At 35.7% G+C, this 16,466-nt stretch overlaps 1 protein-coding gene across 6 annotated transcripts in view; it reads left to right on the forward strand.

Annotated features, from left to right (window-relative positions):
* Positions 1-16,466, forward strand: part of EPHA6 (EPH receptor A6) — an 865,677-nt gene that overhangs the window by 622,189 nt on the left and 227,022 nt on the right. For all 6 annotated transcript variants that reach the window (XM_060640206.3, XM_060640200.3, XM_060640202.3 and 3 more), the window contains one exon: positions 363-488. In XM_060640206.3, the coding sequence (XP_060496189.3) occupies positions 363-488 (126 nt within the window). The remainder of the gene's footprint in view (positions 1-362; positions 489-16,466) is intronic.

Consider the following 16,466-nt stretch of genomic DNA (forward strand, 5'->3'; position numbering starts at 1 on the left):
TGCCTTTTCCCCCCATGTCCTGAGCTAGATCAAGTACAAAATGTATGGGTTGTTTGTGAATTAGTGAGCTGATTAGACATTTTACAGAAATATAATAAATATGTTTTCTGGAACCTGTCAGCTCACTCTCTATTAAACCACCAGGTCATTTTACATTAACAGGTAAATAAATTTTTGATTCCAAGTACTCAACTCTTTATTGGGGGGTGAGGAGGAGTGGGACAGAAAGAAAAGAGAATTGAAGTAACTAACAAGAATGACGACTTTAATATGTCAATCCTTGTTTTAAACATACACAAGATGTATAATCACTAAAATACTTTTAAACTAAATCAATCTTTTTTGTTGTTGTTGGTTTGCAGTACGCTTCCCAGGAATTAAAACTTACATAGATCCAGATACATATGAAGACCCATCCCTAGCAGTTCATGAATTTGCAAAGGAGATTGATCCCTCAAGAATTCGCATTGAGAGAGTCATTGGGGCAGGTAAACATAAAATCTGTACTTTTGAAGATATGATTCCTTGATGGTTTTGTAGCTAGGTTATCAACATAACTATCAACATAAATCTTAGCAGTTTTAGTCTTGAAAAATTTCAAGAAAGGAGAAGTAAAATTATCTTCTATATGCTGTTACTTTTTTAAGTATGTAAGCACCTAAATTCATTTTCTAAGCAAACGTCATTTTTAACTCCTGTAGTCTTCTTTCAGTATGGAGGTAACTTACAATGAAACTAGGGTCATACAGGAATTCATTTTGAAGATGTAACTTCAGGAGTTTTTCATAAGTTGTTAAAGATTTACTGAGGCCCTCAAGGTACCTGGGTGGCTCAGTTGGTTGAACATTCGACTCTTGATTTCATCTCAGGTCGTGATCCCAGGGTCATGGGATTGAGCCCTGGTTGGGCTCCTTGCTGAACGTGGAGTCTGCTTAAGATACTTTCTCTCTCTTTCTCTCTCTGCCCCTCTCCCCAGCTTGTGCATTCTCTCTTTAAAAAAAATAAATTAAAAATAAAATAAAATAAATGATTTACTCAGGCCCCAACATCTATAGATATATAGTATAATTAGTGTTCATATTGATGACTGGCTCTGCAGGATCCAGAAGTGTTCTAAAAATCATTGAGTGTAAAATTAGCTTCAGTATAGTTTTATATCATTTCAATGCTAATTAGTGATTTTCCCTATGTAGAATGTTCAAACAGAACACTATTTTATTCAGCTCTCCTATATAAATACAAAACTATTGTGAATTAGTTCCCAAGACCTTATTCTGTTCATACTTATGACAGAGGCTAAGTTGGTATAACAAAGAGGCCTCAGCATATTTATTCTTCTTTCAAGTCCTTGACCTAAGGAACAGTCCATGTTAGCAGAGGAATGATCATTCAGGAGGTCTTGAAAGGACCCAAGTTCCTTGTACTGTTTGCTCTGCCTTTCCTTAGTGTGTCATCTTCCTCTGAATGGTCAAAGCTGGGACACCAATGCATCTGCCTTCCAACCTGTGAGAAAGAAAAGGAAAGAGTTCAGTCTTTTTTTTTTTTTTTTTGGCTTTGTCTGTAAGACAATAACACGGAACTTGTAAACATGTCTATTCACATCTCAATGGTCCAGTTCAATTACCTGGGCACAAAGAGAGTTTGGAAACATATTCTCTGACTGGACAGCCATGCAAACAGCTAAGAAGGGGAAGGAGAAAGTGTAAGTAGAGAAGGGAGACTGGATCCTGAACAGGGGTATTGGTCTCCTCTCGATGCTGGATACCTGTTATGTACTGTTTTGAGCAGTACATACAAAGCATGACCATTCCAGCCAGGTATCATGTCTTTGCAGAGGCCAAAGAAAGAAGCTGACCATCCCTTGTTTCTTTCCAAAGCCCTTCTCCACAAGAGGACCAGCTGCATAATCTGCAGAGACCAATGCAGAATGAAAATGTAGAGTCTCTTGTTAAAAAGTTACTAAGAATTTCAAGATAGTGACATCAGAGCATTAAACAAGTGACAGAGCCCTTCTAAACTCAGGACTCTGTATGACTAGTCACATTGAATGGACTCTGTTTCCCAGATACACAGTAATCTAGCACTATACAGGAATTCCAGAAACATTTGGAGAGAGTCCTTCATTATATCACTTCATTCGCTATGCACAATGGGTCATCTCATCTCCTACAAGGCTAGAGCTCCCTTTGAAAGCTGACACAAGGGGCCTATACACTTAATCCTAGTGCTCACAGCTGAAGAATCTGTCTTATCAGAAAGATTAAGAACCTGGAATGAAACCAGATTCTCTATTCTCTTCTGCTGAACATAAAACACATCAATGGGCATTGAAGGTATAATTGAAAGAGTGATTGCATTATAGTCATTTAGTTTGGGGATTCATTTACTTAACACAGCAGAGAAATAGAGAAGAGAGAAGGTTAAATAATTCCATTGCATGCTACTGTTGGCTTTCTTCCTCAAGTCCCCAAGAAAAAGTGGTATAGCCTTTTATACTGCAGTGTTCAGTCCTCATGTAGATACAGTGGAAGCATTTTCCATTGTAGTCCTTTGTGCATAAATTAAATGGCAGTGTCTGAAATCATAATGTTGAGAAATAATATCAAATATCTTAAATGATAACAAATAAGTATTTTTTTTAGTTTTTTAGATTTTATTCAACCAGAATATAAATTTTGTCCTAAAAAAAAAAAAAGTATGACACATTGCCAAAGCAGTGACTGTTAAAGAGACTACTTGAATATCATTCCCCCTATTCTATCTAACATCTAATAAGTTGTATTGGGATTCTTCTCATTTGGCAAAGAAAGAATATCTAAACCAGGTAGTCAATCCTATACACCAGTATTCCTTTTTATATTTATTCACCTTTCATTACTTCAAGTTTCATACAATATGCTGTCTTTTTATTGTTTGTCTTCAAAAAAAATCATAAAAATAAAAATGCTTTATGTTACAAAGTTGTAACATATGTTATATTGTAACATAACTTTGCACTTTGCATTCCTGGCCAGTGCTACTTTGTAATTAACCTCATTATGTCACGTTCCTAAAACTCTATTTGGATGTGGAAAAAAGTAGTAATTCTGTGGACATTTGTCACAGAAGTAGTGTGAAAAAAGCATTGTTTGGTCAAACTATGGAAGAATTGATAGAATTATGTAACATCTCTGACATAATTACACAATTGGTTACTTGCCCAACACTTTACTATAAAGCCTTTCCTTAGGTTGTCTCATATCCTTTATTTTTTCCCACCTATTTGATTGTTTCTTCTCAGACTCCTATTTTCTCATCATCTGTGTGCATTAGGTATTTCCCTTGGAGATGTAAATTAAATGACTTGAGGGGAGAGGTGTGTTGGAGTAGTGGTGATGGGAGAGAAGCAAGACATCAGGTCTTAATAATTGTCAGGGGAAAGGTATTTAGTTCTGACTGAAGCACTGAGAAAGCCATAGAGGGGATACTGAGATTCACCATTCATTGCTGAGGAGAAATCAACAAGACCTACATGTGTTTTGTTTTGTTTTTGTTTGTTTTTTTGTTTGTTTATAAAGAAATAGTTTAAAATGTTGTCCTGGGCACTTTCCAGGGTAGTGAAATGTTCCAAGTCTAGGCAGAGAAGAGCCTGCAGAGTGAAGCTATATGCAGGCAGCAGGTATATTTACTAGGCCTGGGAATTCTTGGGTTCCTTTAGATGAGTTAGATTGTAGATGAAAGAGAAAATAAAAGCTGAGGGTTGATAAAGTGTAAGCTGCCTATAAACTCATGCTTCAGATTCAGATCTGGTCTGAATAAGGTTGCGTGGTCCAGTTTGAAAAGTTCCCAAAGTTGACTCGAATTTGGAAGTTAAGTTGAAACAGGGCTGTGGAGTCAAACAAATTAGTCAAGTAGTGATTCTGCAGTTTAACAGTTGCATGATTTGGGCCAAATTCTGAGCTTCAATTCCCTCATCTATAAAATGGGCATACCTACCTGCTTTCTGAGGTTGTCGTCAGGTTTGAGATATATATGTATAAACACCTGGCCTTCAGCACAAGGAATGCAGCAAGCCATCTTAACCTGTCTCCTTTAGTGTATTTTATTGTTGAAGTCTTAACATAATAGCTAACTCCCTTGTGAAATTGAATGTTAACCTTTGGTAATAATAATGCTTACCCTAGCTTTTTTTTTTTTTTTTTTTTTTTTTTTTTTTTGCTACTTCCCTTTGGAGATTCTTCAATTCTGATAATGATGATGATTAACACATAGTTTTTATTGAGCACCTACTCAAGTTCAGACCCTGTGTTAAGTGCTTTTCATATATTTTCTTATAAAGTTGTCATAATAACCCCATGAGGAAGATATTATTATTCTCATTTATAGGTGAAGAATGAGGTTAAGAAACATTAAGTGGCCTGCTCAAGATTGTAAGATTAGGTCGTAGAAGACCTGGGGTTCACACCCAGCTATGACTGACTCCCAAGCTACATTTTTTTTTACAATTTAACTTTATTTTTTATTTTTTTATTTTTTAAAATTTACATCCAAATTAGTATATAGTAAAGCAATGATTTCAGGAGTAGATTCCTTAGTGCCCCTTACCCATTTAGACCATCCCCCCTCCCACAACCCCTCCAGCAACCCTCAGTTTGTTCTCCATATTTATGAGTCTCTTTTGTTTTGTCCCCTCCCTGTTTTTATATTATTTTTGTTTCCCTTCCCTTATGTTCATCTGTTTTGTCTCTTAAAGTCCTCATATGAGTGAAGTCACATGATTTTTGTCTTTCTCTGACTAATTTCACTTAGCATAATACCCTCCAGTTCCTTCCACATAGTTGCAAATGGCAAGGTTTCATTCTTTTTGATTGCTGAGTAATACTCCATTGTATATATATATACCACATTTTCTTTATCCATTTATCCATCCCTACCCAAGCTGCTATTCTTAACCACTGTGTTATATTGTATCTATGCTATTAGTTTACTCTTCAACTCAAAACACTGTGTCCATAAAAGGTATCAAAATGTGCTTTAAAAAGGAACCATCCCAATTTTAAAAAATCTTAAGTAGTTTAAAGATATTTAATATCTCATTGAAACAAAAATTTTAACTGAAAGACAATCAGGAAATCATTTTCATGAAAGAATATTGAATTTCTTATGCTGTATGGATATTTAGAGAATAAATGTATTTTGTGAAGAAAATAAATTACATATAAACCAAAGTCTGAAAGAACCAATTAGAGATATATACAATCTAGAAATAATTGTAATCCTTAAGATTTATTATTATTATTTTATCATTCATGAAAATGTTTGAGAATTTATAGATATGAAAGCTTATTTGTGTTCTTTTATGATTCCAAATACTACATTATTTTTGTATAAGAGCTCAAAAACTATACCCACCTGTTCTCATATAACAAAATATGAGGATAATGGATAAATATGAGAAATTTGAGAATATAAAAACTGAAAAAAATCCAGAAATTAGATAAATGTATTTCTGAGGCCAAAGAAGTTAATACTTCAAATAAATAAAGGTGTAGACCATTAAGCATTTTTCATAGGGTTGGGAAGGGACTTTTATGTGCAAGGCTGTTATTTGCTGCTGGCCAGTGAGTCCTATTAGAATTCTTTTCCTTGTGTTTTGCTCTAAAGAACAAATGTTATTTGGGGACGCTTGGGTGCCTTGAAGTGTCAGACTTCAGCTCAGGTCATGATCTCATGGTCTGTGGGTTTGAGTCCCATGTCCGGCTCCATGCTGACACCTTGGAGTGTGGAGTTTGCTTTGGATCCTGTGTCTCCCTTTCTTTCTGCTCCTTCCCCACTCATGCACTCTCTATCTCTCTCTCTCTCTCTCTCTCAAAAATAAATAAATGTTATTATTTTTTTTTTTAATAACAAATGTTATTCTAATGCCAGCATAATCAAATGCCATTTATTGCTTGGATTTACTTTTCTAAAATTTGCCTCCTCCTCCTTAAATAAAAGTATGTCTTTCCAGAATATTAAAAGCCCTAATTTAACTAATGATAAGATTATTCAGAATAAGTAATGCATCACTGAGCAATTGGCTTATCAATGTAATTCAAATGAGCTATCTCAGAGAAAAATTAGCAAATCTAAAGGTGCAGTAAATAGCATCTTTACTGTTTAAAAAAAAAAAAGAATGCTTTCCAGGTTTCTAATTGGGAGACACGTTACAGAGTCATTAAATACTTCTAAAATTGGTTGTTAAAAAATGAACCCCAAAATAGCTGCATTAAAATTTTAAGAAAGAAAATGAGAAATGATATTACACACAACCCAAAACATTTCTTTATATGTTCCCTCAGAAATGTTTGTTAGATGGCTAATATCTACTTATATGAGGCACTGTGCTTTTTTTTTTTTTTTTTCATAGTAAGTCACTATGCTTATCAAAAACATATGCAGTCAGCCTGTCTTCTATAACTTTTGTCCTGGGATTTTCAACTTTGTAATTATCCAAATATTATGTGACAAATCCTTAGAAAACTTATGCAATATCTAGGCTTAATACACACACACATGCATATACATATATATACATATATACAGTATATATACATACATACTTAAAATTCCTTATCTTTCACTGTAAATTTTACTTTTTTTTAATGAGTTTTCTAGGACACTTTTTTTTTGATATATCACTATTCTATTTAATAGTGGCAGCTTATCTTTGTTCATCAATACAGGCCTGAATTTCCATGAAAATGTGCATTTCCATTTAAATGAAGTGAGCAGCTCTGTTGCATAGGAGACTATCAAGAGCATCTATCTTCTTTGACTTTTTGCATCATAAAATGAAATACTGTGGCCAGAGGACTGTAAAACAGAAATTCCCAGGCTAAAAGAACCAGGTCAGATTAGGATAGAATCATTATTTTACACATATCTTGAGAGATAATGAGAAGACTGGTAAACTGAATTTTAATCATGGGCTGAAAAAGGTCATTGAAAGGCTTTTCCTTTTTCAGGACAGTCCTGAACCTAAACCATTAGAAGAAACACTTGGCTTGCAGAATATCTATAATTTTGAAACATTATTCCATTGAAAAATTCATCCTTGTGTCTGTAAGCCCATAGGGTACCCTCTCATATTTGACCTTCCCTCTTTCCCTAGTCTCAGTGGAAATGCATAATATCTCTCAGCCATTCATATTCTATTCCTTTATCTATACAAAACTCATTATTGCCTCCACTATCAGCCTTCTTTTCTCTTGGCTTAGTCACCATTTTTTTTTCTCTTCCTAGAATAGTCCAGGAAGTTTTAACTGTTGGTTTCTCAGCAAGCATCTGCAGGTAAAAGAAAGTCAAAAGGACAACAAAGAGGACATAAAAAGTGAATGACAAACCAGTGATTTATTCAGTCTAATATTTGGTTCTGTTATTGCCATCTCCTTTGAGGTCATAGCTGTACTTGCTAATATGCAGGGCAAAATGCTCACTTCCGGTGCCACTGCTAATTCTCCTGCAAACCTCCAACTAACCCTTCTAGAATCTATTATTTTTTTAGTTATCTTAAAGGAACTCTCTTATCCCCTATATTATTTTTGTTCCTCTTCCACAGCTATATTGTATTTTGTTTGCAACATGACAAGAGGAATGTGGGCAGTATTCCAGATGCAGTCTCACAATTCATTTTTTACAAGAAGAAACTTGTGTTTATGGCTTAGTTCCTCCATGATTGATTAGATGATCTTCTCAAATGTAAATTTTGTTCTTGTCCATCAATGTAAAGGATTTATGGTAGAGGTCAGATTAATTTTCTTTTCTATTCTTGAAACCCCTTTGCCCAACCAATTAGACTGAAAATAAGATCAACAGCAGATTCTGGCAAGACTTTTGTGCCTTTTACTCAAGAATTTCATAGCATTCTAAATCAAATGATGTAATGAAAGATGGGCTATATCCATTTTCCCTGGACATTATAGTATGAATAAAAAGGACAGACTGGAACCAGACAGACCCAGGCTTGAATCACAGTATTATTATTAATTTACTCTATGACCTTCAGCAAGTTAGTGATTTCTCAGAAATTTGGTTTGCTTACCTATAAAATGGATTCTTCATAATAATAATAATAATAATAATAATAGCTATTATGTAGGATTAGTGTAAAATTTAGAGATGACACATACTGAGGCTCTGTCATACAGTAAACACTCAGTAAAAGGGCAGAAACATGACTATCAGATTCAAAATAGTTTTTATATTTAGTTGAAATGGCTAAGAAGAATGGCACTCTACACGTAATTCTCAAAATACATTTGATATAAATACCTTCCCATACAGAATTTGATGATCAATGCCATAGTAACTAGAATGATATGTATGATTTTCAGAGTTAGTTGAAAATTAGTAGTTAAAAATGAAGTTTCATTTTTATCAGTACATTAAGAGCTATGTGTATATGAACAAATTATTTCCTCTTTTTATTTTTTGAAACATTTTTTTTTTATTTTAGAGGGAGAGCATGAACAGGGGAGAGAGAGCGAGTATCTTAATCAAGGTCCATGCTCAGGATGGAGCCCAACGTGGGGCTTGATCCCACGCATGACCTGAGCTGAAATCAAAACTCAAATGCTCAAACTGAGCCACCCAGGTGCCCCTGTTTTTCTTTCTTTTTTTTTAATTATTTTTTTAATTTACATTCAAATTAGTTAGCATACAGTGCAGAAATGATTTCAGGGTAGATTTCTTAATACCCCTTACCCATTTACCCCATCTCCCCTTCCACATCCCCTACAGCAACCCTCAGTTTGTTCTCTATATATGAGTCTCTTATGTTTTTTCCCCTTCCCTGTTTTTATATTATTTTTGCTTTCCTTCCCTTATGTTCATCTGTTTTGTATCTTAAATTCTTCATTTGAATGAAGTCATATGATATTTGTCTTTCTCCGACTAATTTCACTTAGCCTAATACCCTCTAGTTCCATCCATGTAATTGCAAATGGCAAGATTTCATTCTTTTTCATTGCCAAGTACTACTCCATTGTGTGTGTGTGTGTGTATATATATATATATATATATATATACACACACACCCAACATCTTTTTTTTTTTTTTTTAATTTTTTTTATTTTTTTTTTTATTTTTTTTTTATTTTTGGGACAGAGAGAGACAGAGCATGAACGGGGGAGGGGCAGAGAGAGAGGGAGACACAGAATCGGAAACAGGCTCCAGGCTCCGAGCCATCAGCCCAGAGCCTGACGCGGGGCTCGAACTCACGGACCGCGAGATCGTGACCTGGCTGAAGTCGGACGCTTAACCGACTGCGCCACCCAGGCGCCCCACACACCCAACATCTTTAACCATTCCCCATCAATGGACATTTGGGCTCTTTCCATACTTTGGCCATTGCCGATAGTGCTGCTATAAACATTGGGGTGCTTGTGCCCCTTGAAAACAGTACACCTGTATCCCTTGGGTAGATACCTAGTAGTGCAATTGCTGAGTCGTAGGGTAGTCCTATTTTTAATTTTTTGAGGAAACTCCATACTGTTTTCCAGAGTGGTTGCACCAGCTTGCATTCCCAATGGCAATGCAAAAGGGTTCCTTTCTCCACATCCTCGCCAACATCTATTGTTGCCTGATTTGTTAATGTTAGCTATTCTGACAGGTGTGAGAATAGTATCTCATTGTGGTTTTGATTTGTATTTCCCTGGTGATGAGTGATGTTGAGCATTTTTTTCATGCGTCAGTTGGCCATCTGGGTGTCTTCTTTATCTGATATGTCATTTACAAATATCTTCTCCCATTCTGTCGGTTGCCTTTTAGTTTTGCTGATTATTTCCTTCGCTGTGCAGAAGCTTTTTATTTTGATGAGGTCCCAATAGTTCATTTTTGCTTTTGTTTCCCTTGCCTCTGGGGATGTGTTGAGTAGGAAGTTGCTACAGCTGAGGTCAAACAGGTTTTTGTCTGCTTTGTCCTCTAGGATTTTGATGGCTTCCTGTCTTATGTTTAGGTCTTTCATCCATTTTTAGTTTATTTTTGTGTATGGTGTAAGAAAATGATCCAGGTTCATTCTTTTATGTCGCTGTCCAGCTTTCCCAGCACCATTTGCTGAAGAGACTGTCTTTATTCCATTGGATATTCTTTCCTGCTTTGTCAAAGATTGGTTGGCCATATGTTTATGGGTCCATTTCTGGGTTCTCTATTCTGTTCCATTGATCTGAGTGTCTGTTTTTGTGCCAGTACCATACTGTCTTGATGATTACAGCTTTGTAATATAGCTTGAAGTCTGGGATTATGATGCCTCCAACTTTGGTTTTCTTTTTCAAGATTGCTTTGGCTATTCAGGGTCTTTTCTGGTTCCATACAGATTTTAGGATTGTTTGTTCTAGCTCTGTGAAGAATACTGGTGTTATTTTGATAAGGATTGCATTGAATATGTAGATTGCTTTGAGTTGTATTGACATTTTAACGATATTTGTTCTTCCAATCCAGGAGCATGGAATATTTTTCCATTTTTTTGTGTCTTCTTCAATTTCTTTCATAAGCTTTCTATAGTTTTCAGTATATGGATTTTTCACCTCTTTGGTTAGATTTATTCCTAGGTATTTTATGGTTTTTGGTGCAATTGTAAATGGGATAGATTCCCTGATTTCTCTTTCTGTTGGTTCATTATTGGTGTATAGGAATGCAACCAATTTCTGTACATTGATTTTATATCCTGTGACTTTGCTGTATTCATGGATCAGTTCTAGCAGTTTTTTTGATATTATCTTTTGGGTTTTCCACATAGAGTATCATGTCATCTGCGAAGAGTGAAAGTTTGACCTCCTCCTGGCCAATTTGGATGCCTTTTATTCCTTTGTTTTGTCTGATTGCTGAGGCTAAGACTTCCAATACTATGTTGGCTAACAGTGGTGAGAGTGGACACTCTGTCACATTTCTGACCTTAGGGGAAAAGCTTTCAGTTTTTCCCCATTGAGGATGGTATTAGTGGTAGGTCTTTCATATATGGCTTTTAAGATCTTGAGGTATGATCCTTCTGTCCCTACTTTCCTGAGGGATTTTATCAAGAAATCATACTGTATTTTGTCAAATGCTCTCTCTGCAACTATTGAGAGGATCATGTGGTTCTTGTCCTTTCTTTCACTCATGTGATGTATTATATTGATTGTTTTGTGGATATCAAACCAGCCCTGCATCTCAGGTATAAATCCCACTTGGTCATGGTGAATAATTTTTTTAATGTATTGTTGGATCCATCCAACATTGGCTAATATCCTGTTGAGGATTTTTGCATCCATGTTCATCAGGGAAATTGGTCTATAGTTCTCCTTTTTAGTGGGGTCTCTGTCTGGTTTTGGAATCGAGGTAATGCTGGCTTCATAGAAAGAGTTTGGAAGTTTTCCTTCCATTTATATTTTTTGGAAGAGCTTCAAGAGAATAGGTGTTAACTCTTCCTTAAATGTTTGGTAGAATTCCCCTGGGAAACAATCTGGCCCTGGACTCTTGTTTTTTGGGATATTTTTAATTACTGATTCAATTTCTTTACTGGTTTTGAGTCTGTTCAAATTTTCTATTTCTTCCTGTTTCAGTTTTGGTAGTGTATATGTTTCTAGGAATTTGTCCATTTCTTCCCAATTGCCCATTTTATTGGCATATAATTGCTCATAATATTCTCATACTATTGTTTTTATTTCTGCTGTCTTGGTTGTGATCTCTCCTCTTTCATTCTTGATTTTATTTTTTGGGGTCCTTTCCTTTTTCTTTTGATCAAACTAGCTAGTGGTTTATCAATTTTGTTAATTCTTTCAAAGAACCAGCTTCTGGTTTCATTGATCTGTCTACTGTTTTGTTTCTTTTGTTTGTTTGGTTGGTTGGTTGGTTTCAGTAGCATTAATTTCTGCTCTAATCTTTATTATTTCCTGTCTTCTGCTTGTTTGGAGTTTTATTTGCTCTTCTTTTTCTACCTCTTTAAGCTGTAAGTTAGGTTGTGTATCTGAGACCTTTCTTCCTTCTTTAGGAAGGTCCAAATTGCTATATACTTCCCTCTTATGACCACCTTTGATGCATCCCAGAGGTTTTGAGCTGTGGTGTTATCATTTTCATTGGCTTTAATATACTTTTTAATTTCCTCTTCTTGGTTAGCTCATTCATCCTTTAGAAGGATGGTTTTTAATCTCCAAGTATTTGTTTTTTTCCACATTTTTTTCTTGTGTAGATTTTGAGTTTCATGGTGTTGTGGTCTGAAAATATGCACAGTATGATCTCTATCTTTTTGTACTTGTTCAGGGCTGATTTGCGTCCCAGTATGTGATCTAATCTTGAGAATGTTCCATGTGCACTGGGGAATGTGTATTCTGCTGCTTTAGGATGAAATGTTCTAAATGTATCTGTTAAGTACATCCAGTCCAGTGTGTCATTCAAAGCCATTGTTTCCTTTTTGATATTCTGTCTAGATGATCTGTCCATTGCTGTGAGTGGGGTGTTGAAGTCCCCTACTATTATGGTATTATTATCAATGAGTTTCTTTGTTTGTGATTAATTGATTTATATATTTGGATCCTTTCACATTTGGAGCATAAATGTTTACAATTGTTAGATCTTCTTAGTGGATAGGCCCCTTAATTATGATATAATGCCCTTCTTCATCTCTTGTTACAGTCTTTATTTTAAAGTCTAGATTGTCTGATATAAGTGTGGCTACTCCTGCTTTCTTTTGTTGACAATTCACATGATAGATGGTTCTTCATCCCCTTACTTTCAATCTGAAGGCGTCTTTGGTCTAAAGTGGGTCTCTTGTAAGCAGCATATAGATGGATCTTGTTTTCTTATCCATTCTGTTACCCTATGTCTTTTGATTGGAGCATTTAGTCCATTGACATTTAGAGTGAGTACTGAAAGATATGAATTTATTACCATTGTGTTGCCTATAGAGTTGGAGTTTCTGGTGGTGTTCTCTGGTCCTTTCTAGTCTTTGTTGCTTTTGTTTTTCTTTGTTTGTTTGTTTTGTTTTGTTTTGTTTTTCTGTCTTTCCTCCCCTCAGAGTCCCCCTTAAAATTTCTTGCAGGGCTGGCTTAGTGGTCATGAACTCCTTTAATTTTTGTCTGTCTGGGAAAATTTTTATCTCTCCTATTTTGAATGACAGCCTTGCTGGATAAAGAATTCTTGCCTACATATTTTTCTGATTCAGCACATTGAAAATATCCTGCCACTCCTTTCTGGCCTGTCAAGTTTCTGTGGATAGGTCTGCTGCAAACCTGATCTGTCTTCCCTTATAGGTTAAGGACTTTTTTTCCCTTGCTGCTTTCATGATTCTCTCCTTGCCTGAGTATTTTGTGAGTTTGACTATGATATGCCTTGTTGATGGCCAGTTTTTATTGAATCTAATGAGAGTTCCCTGTGCTTCTCAATTTTGATGTCTGTGTCTTTCCCCAGGTTAGGAAGGTTTTCAGCTATGATTTGCTCACATAACCCCTCTACCCATTTTTCTCTCTCTTCCTCTTCTGGGACCCCTATGATTCTGATGTTGTTCCTTTTTAATGAGTCACTGATTTCTCTAATTCTTATAATCATGCTCTTTTTCCTTAGTCTCCCTCTTTTTTTCTGCTTCATTATTTTCCATAAGTTTGTCCTCTGTTTTGTTGATTCACTGTTCTCCCTCATGTATCCTTGCTGCTGTGGCAACCATTTGAGATTGCAGTTTAGTTATAACATTTTTTATTTCAACCTGACTAGCTTTTACTTCTTTTGTCTCTGCATAAAAAGATTCTAATCTATTTTCAATGCTAGGTAGCATTCTTATTGTCATGATTCTAAATTCTGGTTCAGACATCTTGCTTGTATCTGTATTGATTAAGTCCCTGGCTGTCATTTCTTCCTGTTTTTTGGGGGTAAATTCCTTCATTTTGTCATTTTGAAGGGAGAAAAGGAATTAATAAGGTAAAAATTTTAAAATTAAAAAATTAAAAACAACACAAAATAATCAAATAAACAAAGCTAGATCCTAGGTGTTCTGGTTGTTGAAAGGAGCTTGATAGATTAGAGAAAAAAGAGAAAGATAAGAAAAGGAAAAAAAAAGGAAAAAAGAAAAGGAAAACATTTGAAAATTTGAAAAAATGAATACAATAAAATAGAATAAAATGAAATGATGGAAGTAAAATATAATTTAAAAAATTACAAAAAAGTAAAAATTATAGTAGAAAAAAATCAAAGAAAAATATTTTAATAAAAATGGAAAATAAAAATACATTTTTTCTTTCTCTATTCAAGAAAAGAAATGAAATAAAAAAAAAAATTGAATAGATGGACCAGGGAACAGACTGAAAGACGATTGAAATTACATAGTTTCCCCTAGAAGTCAAACTATGAAGCACTTTATAGTCTGTAAACTAAGCAGGCAGAGAGACTTGTGTTCTTGAAGAGCAAGGTTGGCCCAGTTGGGTGGGGCTTAGTGTGATGGCTCTGTTCTCCACTAGATGGTGCTGCTTAGCTTTTGGGGTGGATTGTTGTGGGGCCTGTATGTGTGTATGCACATGTGCACAGGGGGGTGAAAATGGCATCACCCAGCCATCCAGTCTCCAGTACCGGAAATCTCTTCTTCCCAATCAGCAATCACGCACCCGTCCTTTGTCTCCAACTTCATCTGCTCCCCGCATTTACAGTCCATGACCAAGCCGTCAGGTTGACAGATGGCACCTCTCTCCTTAGTTTTATCTCAGATGTGGCTGTGTTTCCTAACCCCTCACTTCTGAGGGACTGTGGCTTTGACCTGTTTTGACCCTTTGGAGGAGGGTCTCACCAAGCAACGGCTGGGTGCCTGCCTGCACCCAAGAATATTGGCGGGACCATGCTGCTGCCGATGCCCATAGACTGAGCCCAGGTGCCAGCCCGCCCAGAGAAAGTTCACACAATCATGTAGCGGCAGATTTTGGATATTATGGTAAGTCACAACACACATCTGGCTCCAGGTGTCACTCTTAACGTCCTTGTTCCAGCACCAGCAAATGTGGTTGTTCCCTGGGGTCTGCTGGGACCTCTGCCTGTAGGGTGGCTACACAGCCTCTACCAAATGTCCTCCCAGCAGGGGAGCCGTCTCTTCCCATGTGGCCTGAGGACCCCTCAGACCTTGCTCTCTGATCCTAGGGATTCATCCTTCCCACCAGAGCACCATCAAGTACCAAACTACTATGGAGTTTCAGACTCCGCACTCCCCCTGTTTATACAGTCTTAATGGAATTTAAACCCTCTCCTTTCTCCCTTTTTCAGTTCCTTGCATACTCTTTCTTTTCTCTCCAGCTGCTTTTTATTGGGGGTGGGGCAGTGCTTTCCCATACTCTCCTCCCATGTCTGTCCTCTCTCTGCAAGCAAAAACAGCTTCCTGCCCTCCACAGCTTCTCTCTCCCCTAGTTCACCTCTCCGTGCTGTGTACCTGCCAAGTTCTGTGATTCAGATTGTGCAGATTGTTGTGTTAATCCTCAAATCAGTTTTGTAGGTGTGCAAGATAGTTTTGTATTGATCTGACTGCATTTCAGGGACAAGAGATGCAAAAAAAACTTCCATGTTATTCTGCCATCTTGGCCCCTCTCTCTGTGTTTCTTTTTAACTAAAGAAACTCAAAACTTAGTTTCCTCTGTATCTTGTGAGGTTATATTTATTATATATGTGTTTATGTTTACTTTAAGCTTAAGAAGTCATATGATAAAATGACTTTAACCAAAAAAAAAATTTTCACTTCAGTGTTTTAATGTAAAACTGTTATAAACTAGTCTTATCAATTTATTCCTGGCACAGCTAAGAAATTTATAAGTTGATTTTTCAAAGATAGGGCTACGTATCAAGTTTATAGACTTTAAGTTCATTTTATTTACTTCTATTTCAACATTCTACACTTTATTTGGGGGTCATTCAGTGTATATATGCTATGTCATGTACACATTTCCCAGTCTTGCAAGTTGCCTCATCGTAGTAGTTGTTTGAGAAATACTTGTAAATAAATAAACTAGTAAATAAATGAATGACTAGAGGAATATAGGATTATTTCTAAATAATTATTTTAAATGACTATGTCCATCTGGTAATCAGGAAAAACCCTAATATGGAGGTAAGTTAAAGCACAAACAATTAATATAATATAAAATCAAATGCATAATATATATAAAGTATAAGTAGAGAACATATTTATAGAGGACAGTTGTGAGTTATAGTAGTTGCAGTACCTTATGTTAGTAATTTATTTGATAAATCAGACCAAAAGCATAGAAATTATTATATGCCTTTGCATTAGCATAATGAAATACAGAATCTTACAGAAACGATTACATTGTAACTTTACTTTCTATTGAGTTTGTGTAATAGATGAGGTAATTTTGAAGAGTTTTTTTTTTTTAATTTACAAAGAACCTAGCAATTTTCCAAACTTTGATGAATATTTTGGTAAATATTGATAACATATTTGCCCAAATGAATAAAAGTTGGCATCTGTTTTCAAAAAAAAAAAAAAA

Source organism: Panthera onca, chromosome C2 (assembly GCF_046562875.1).
Source record: "Panthera onca isolate mPanOnc1 chromosome C2, mPanOnc1 haplotype 2, whole genome shotgun sequence".
In the NCBI taxonomy this organism is placed as follows: Eukaryota; Metazoa; Chordata; class Mammalia; order Carnivora; family Felidae; genus Panthera; species Panthera onca.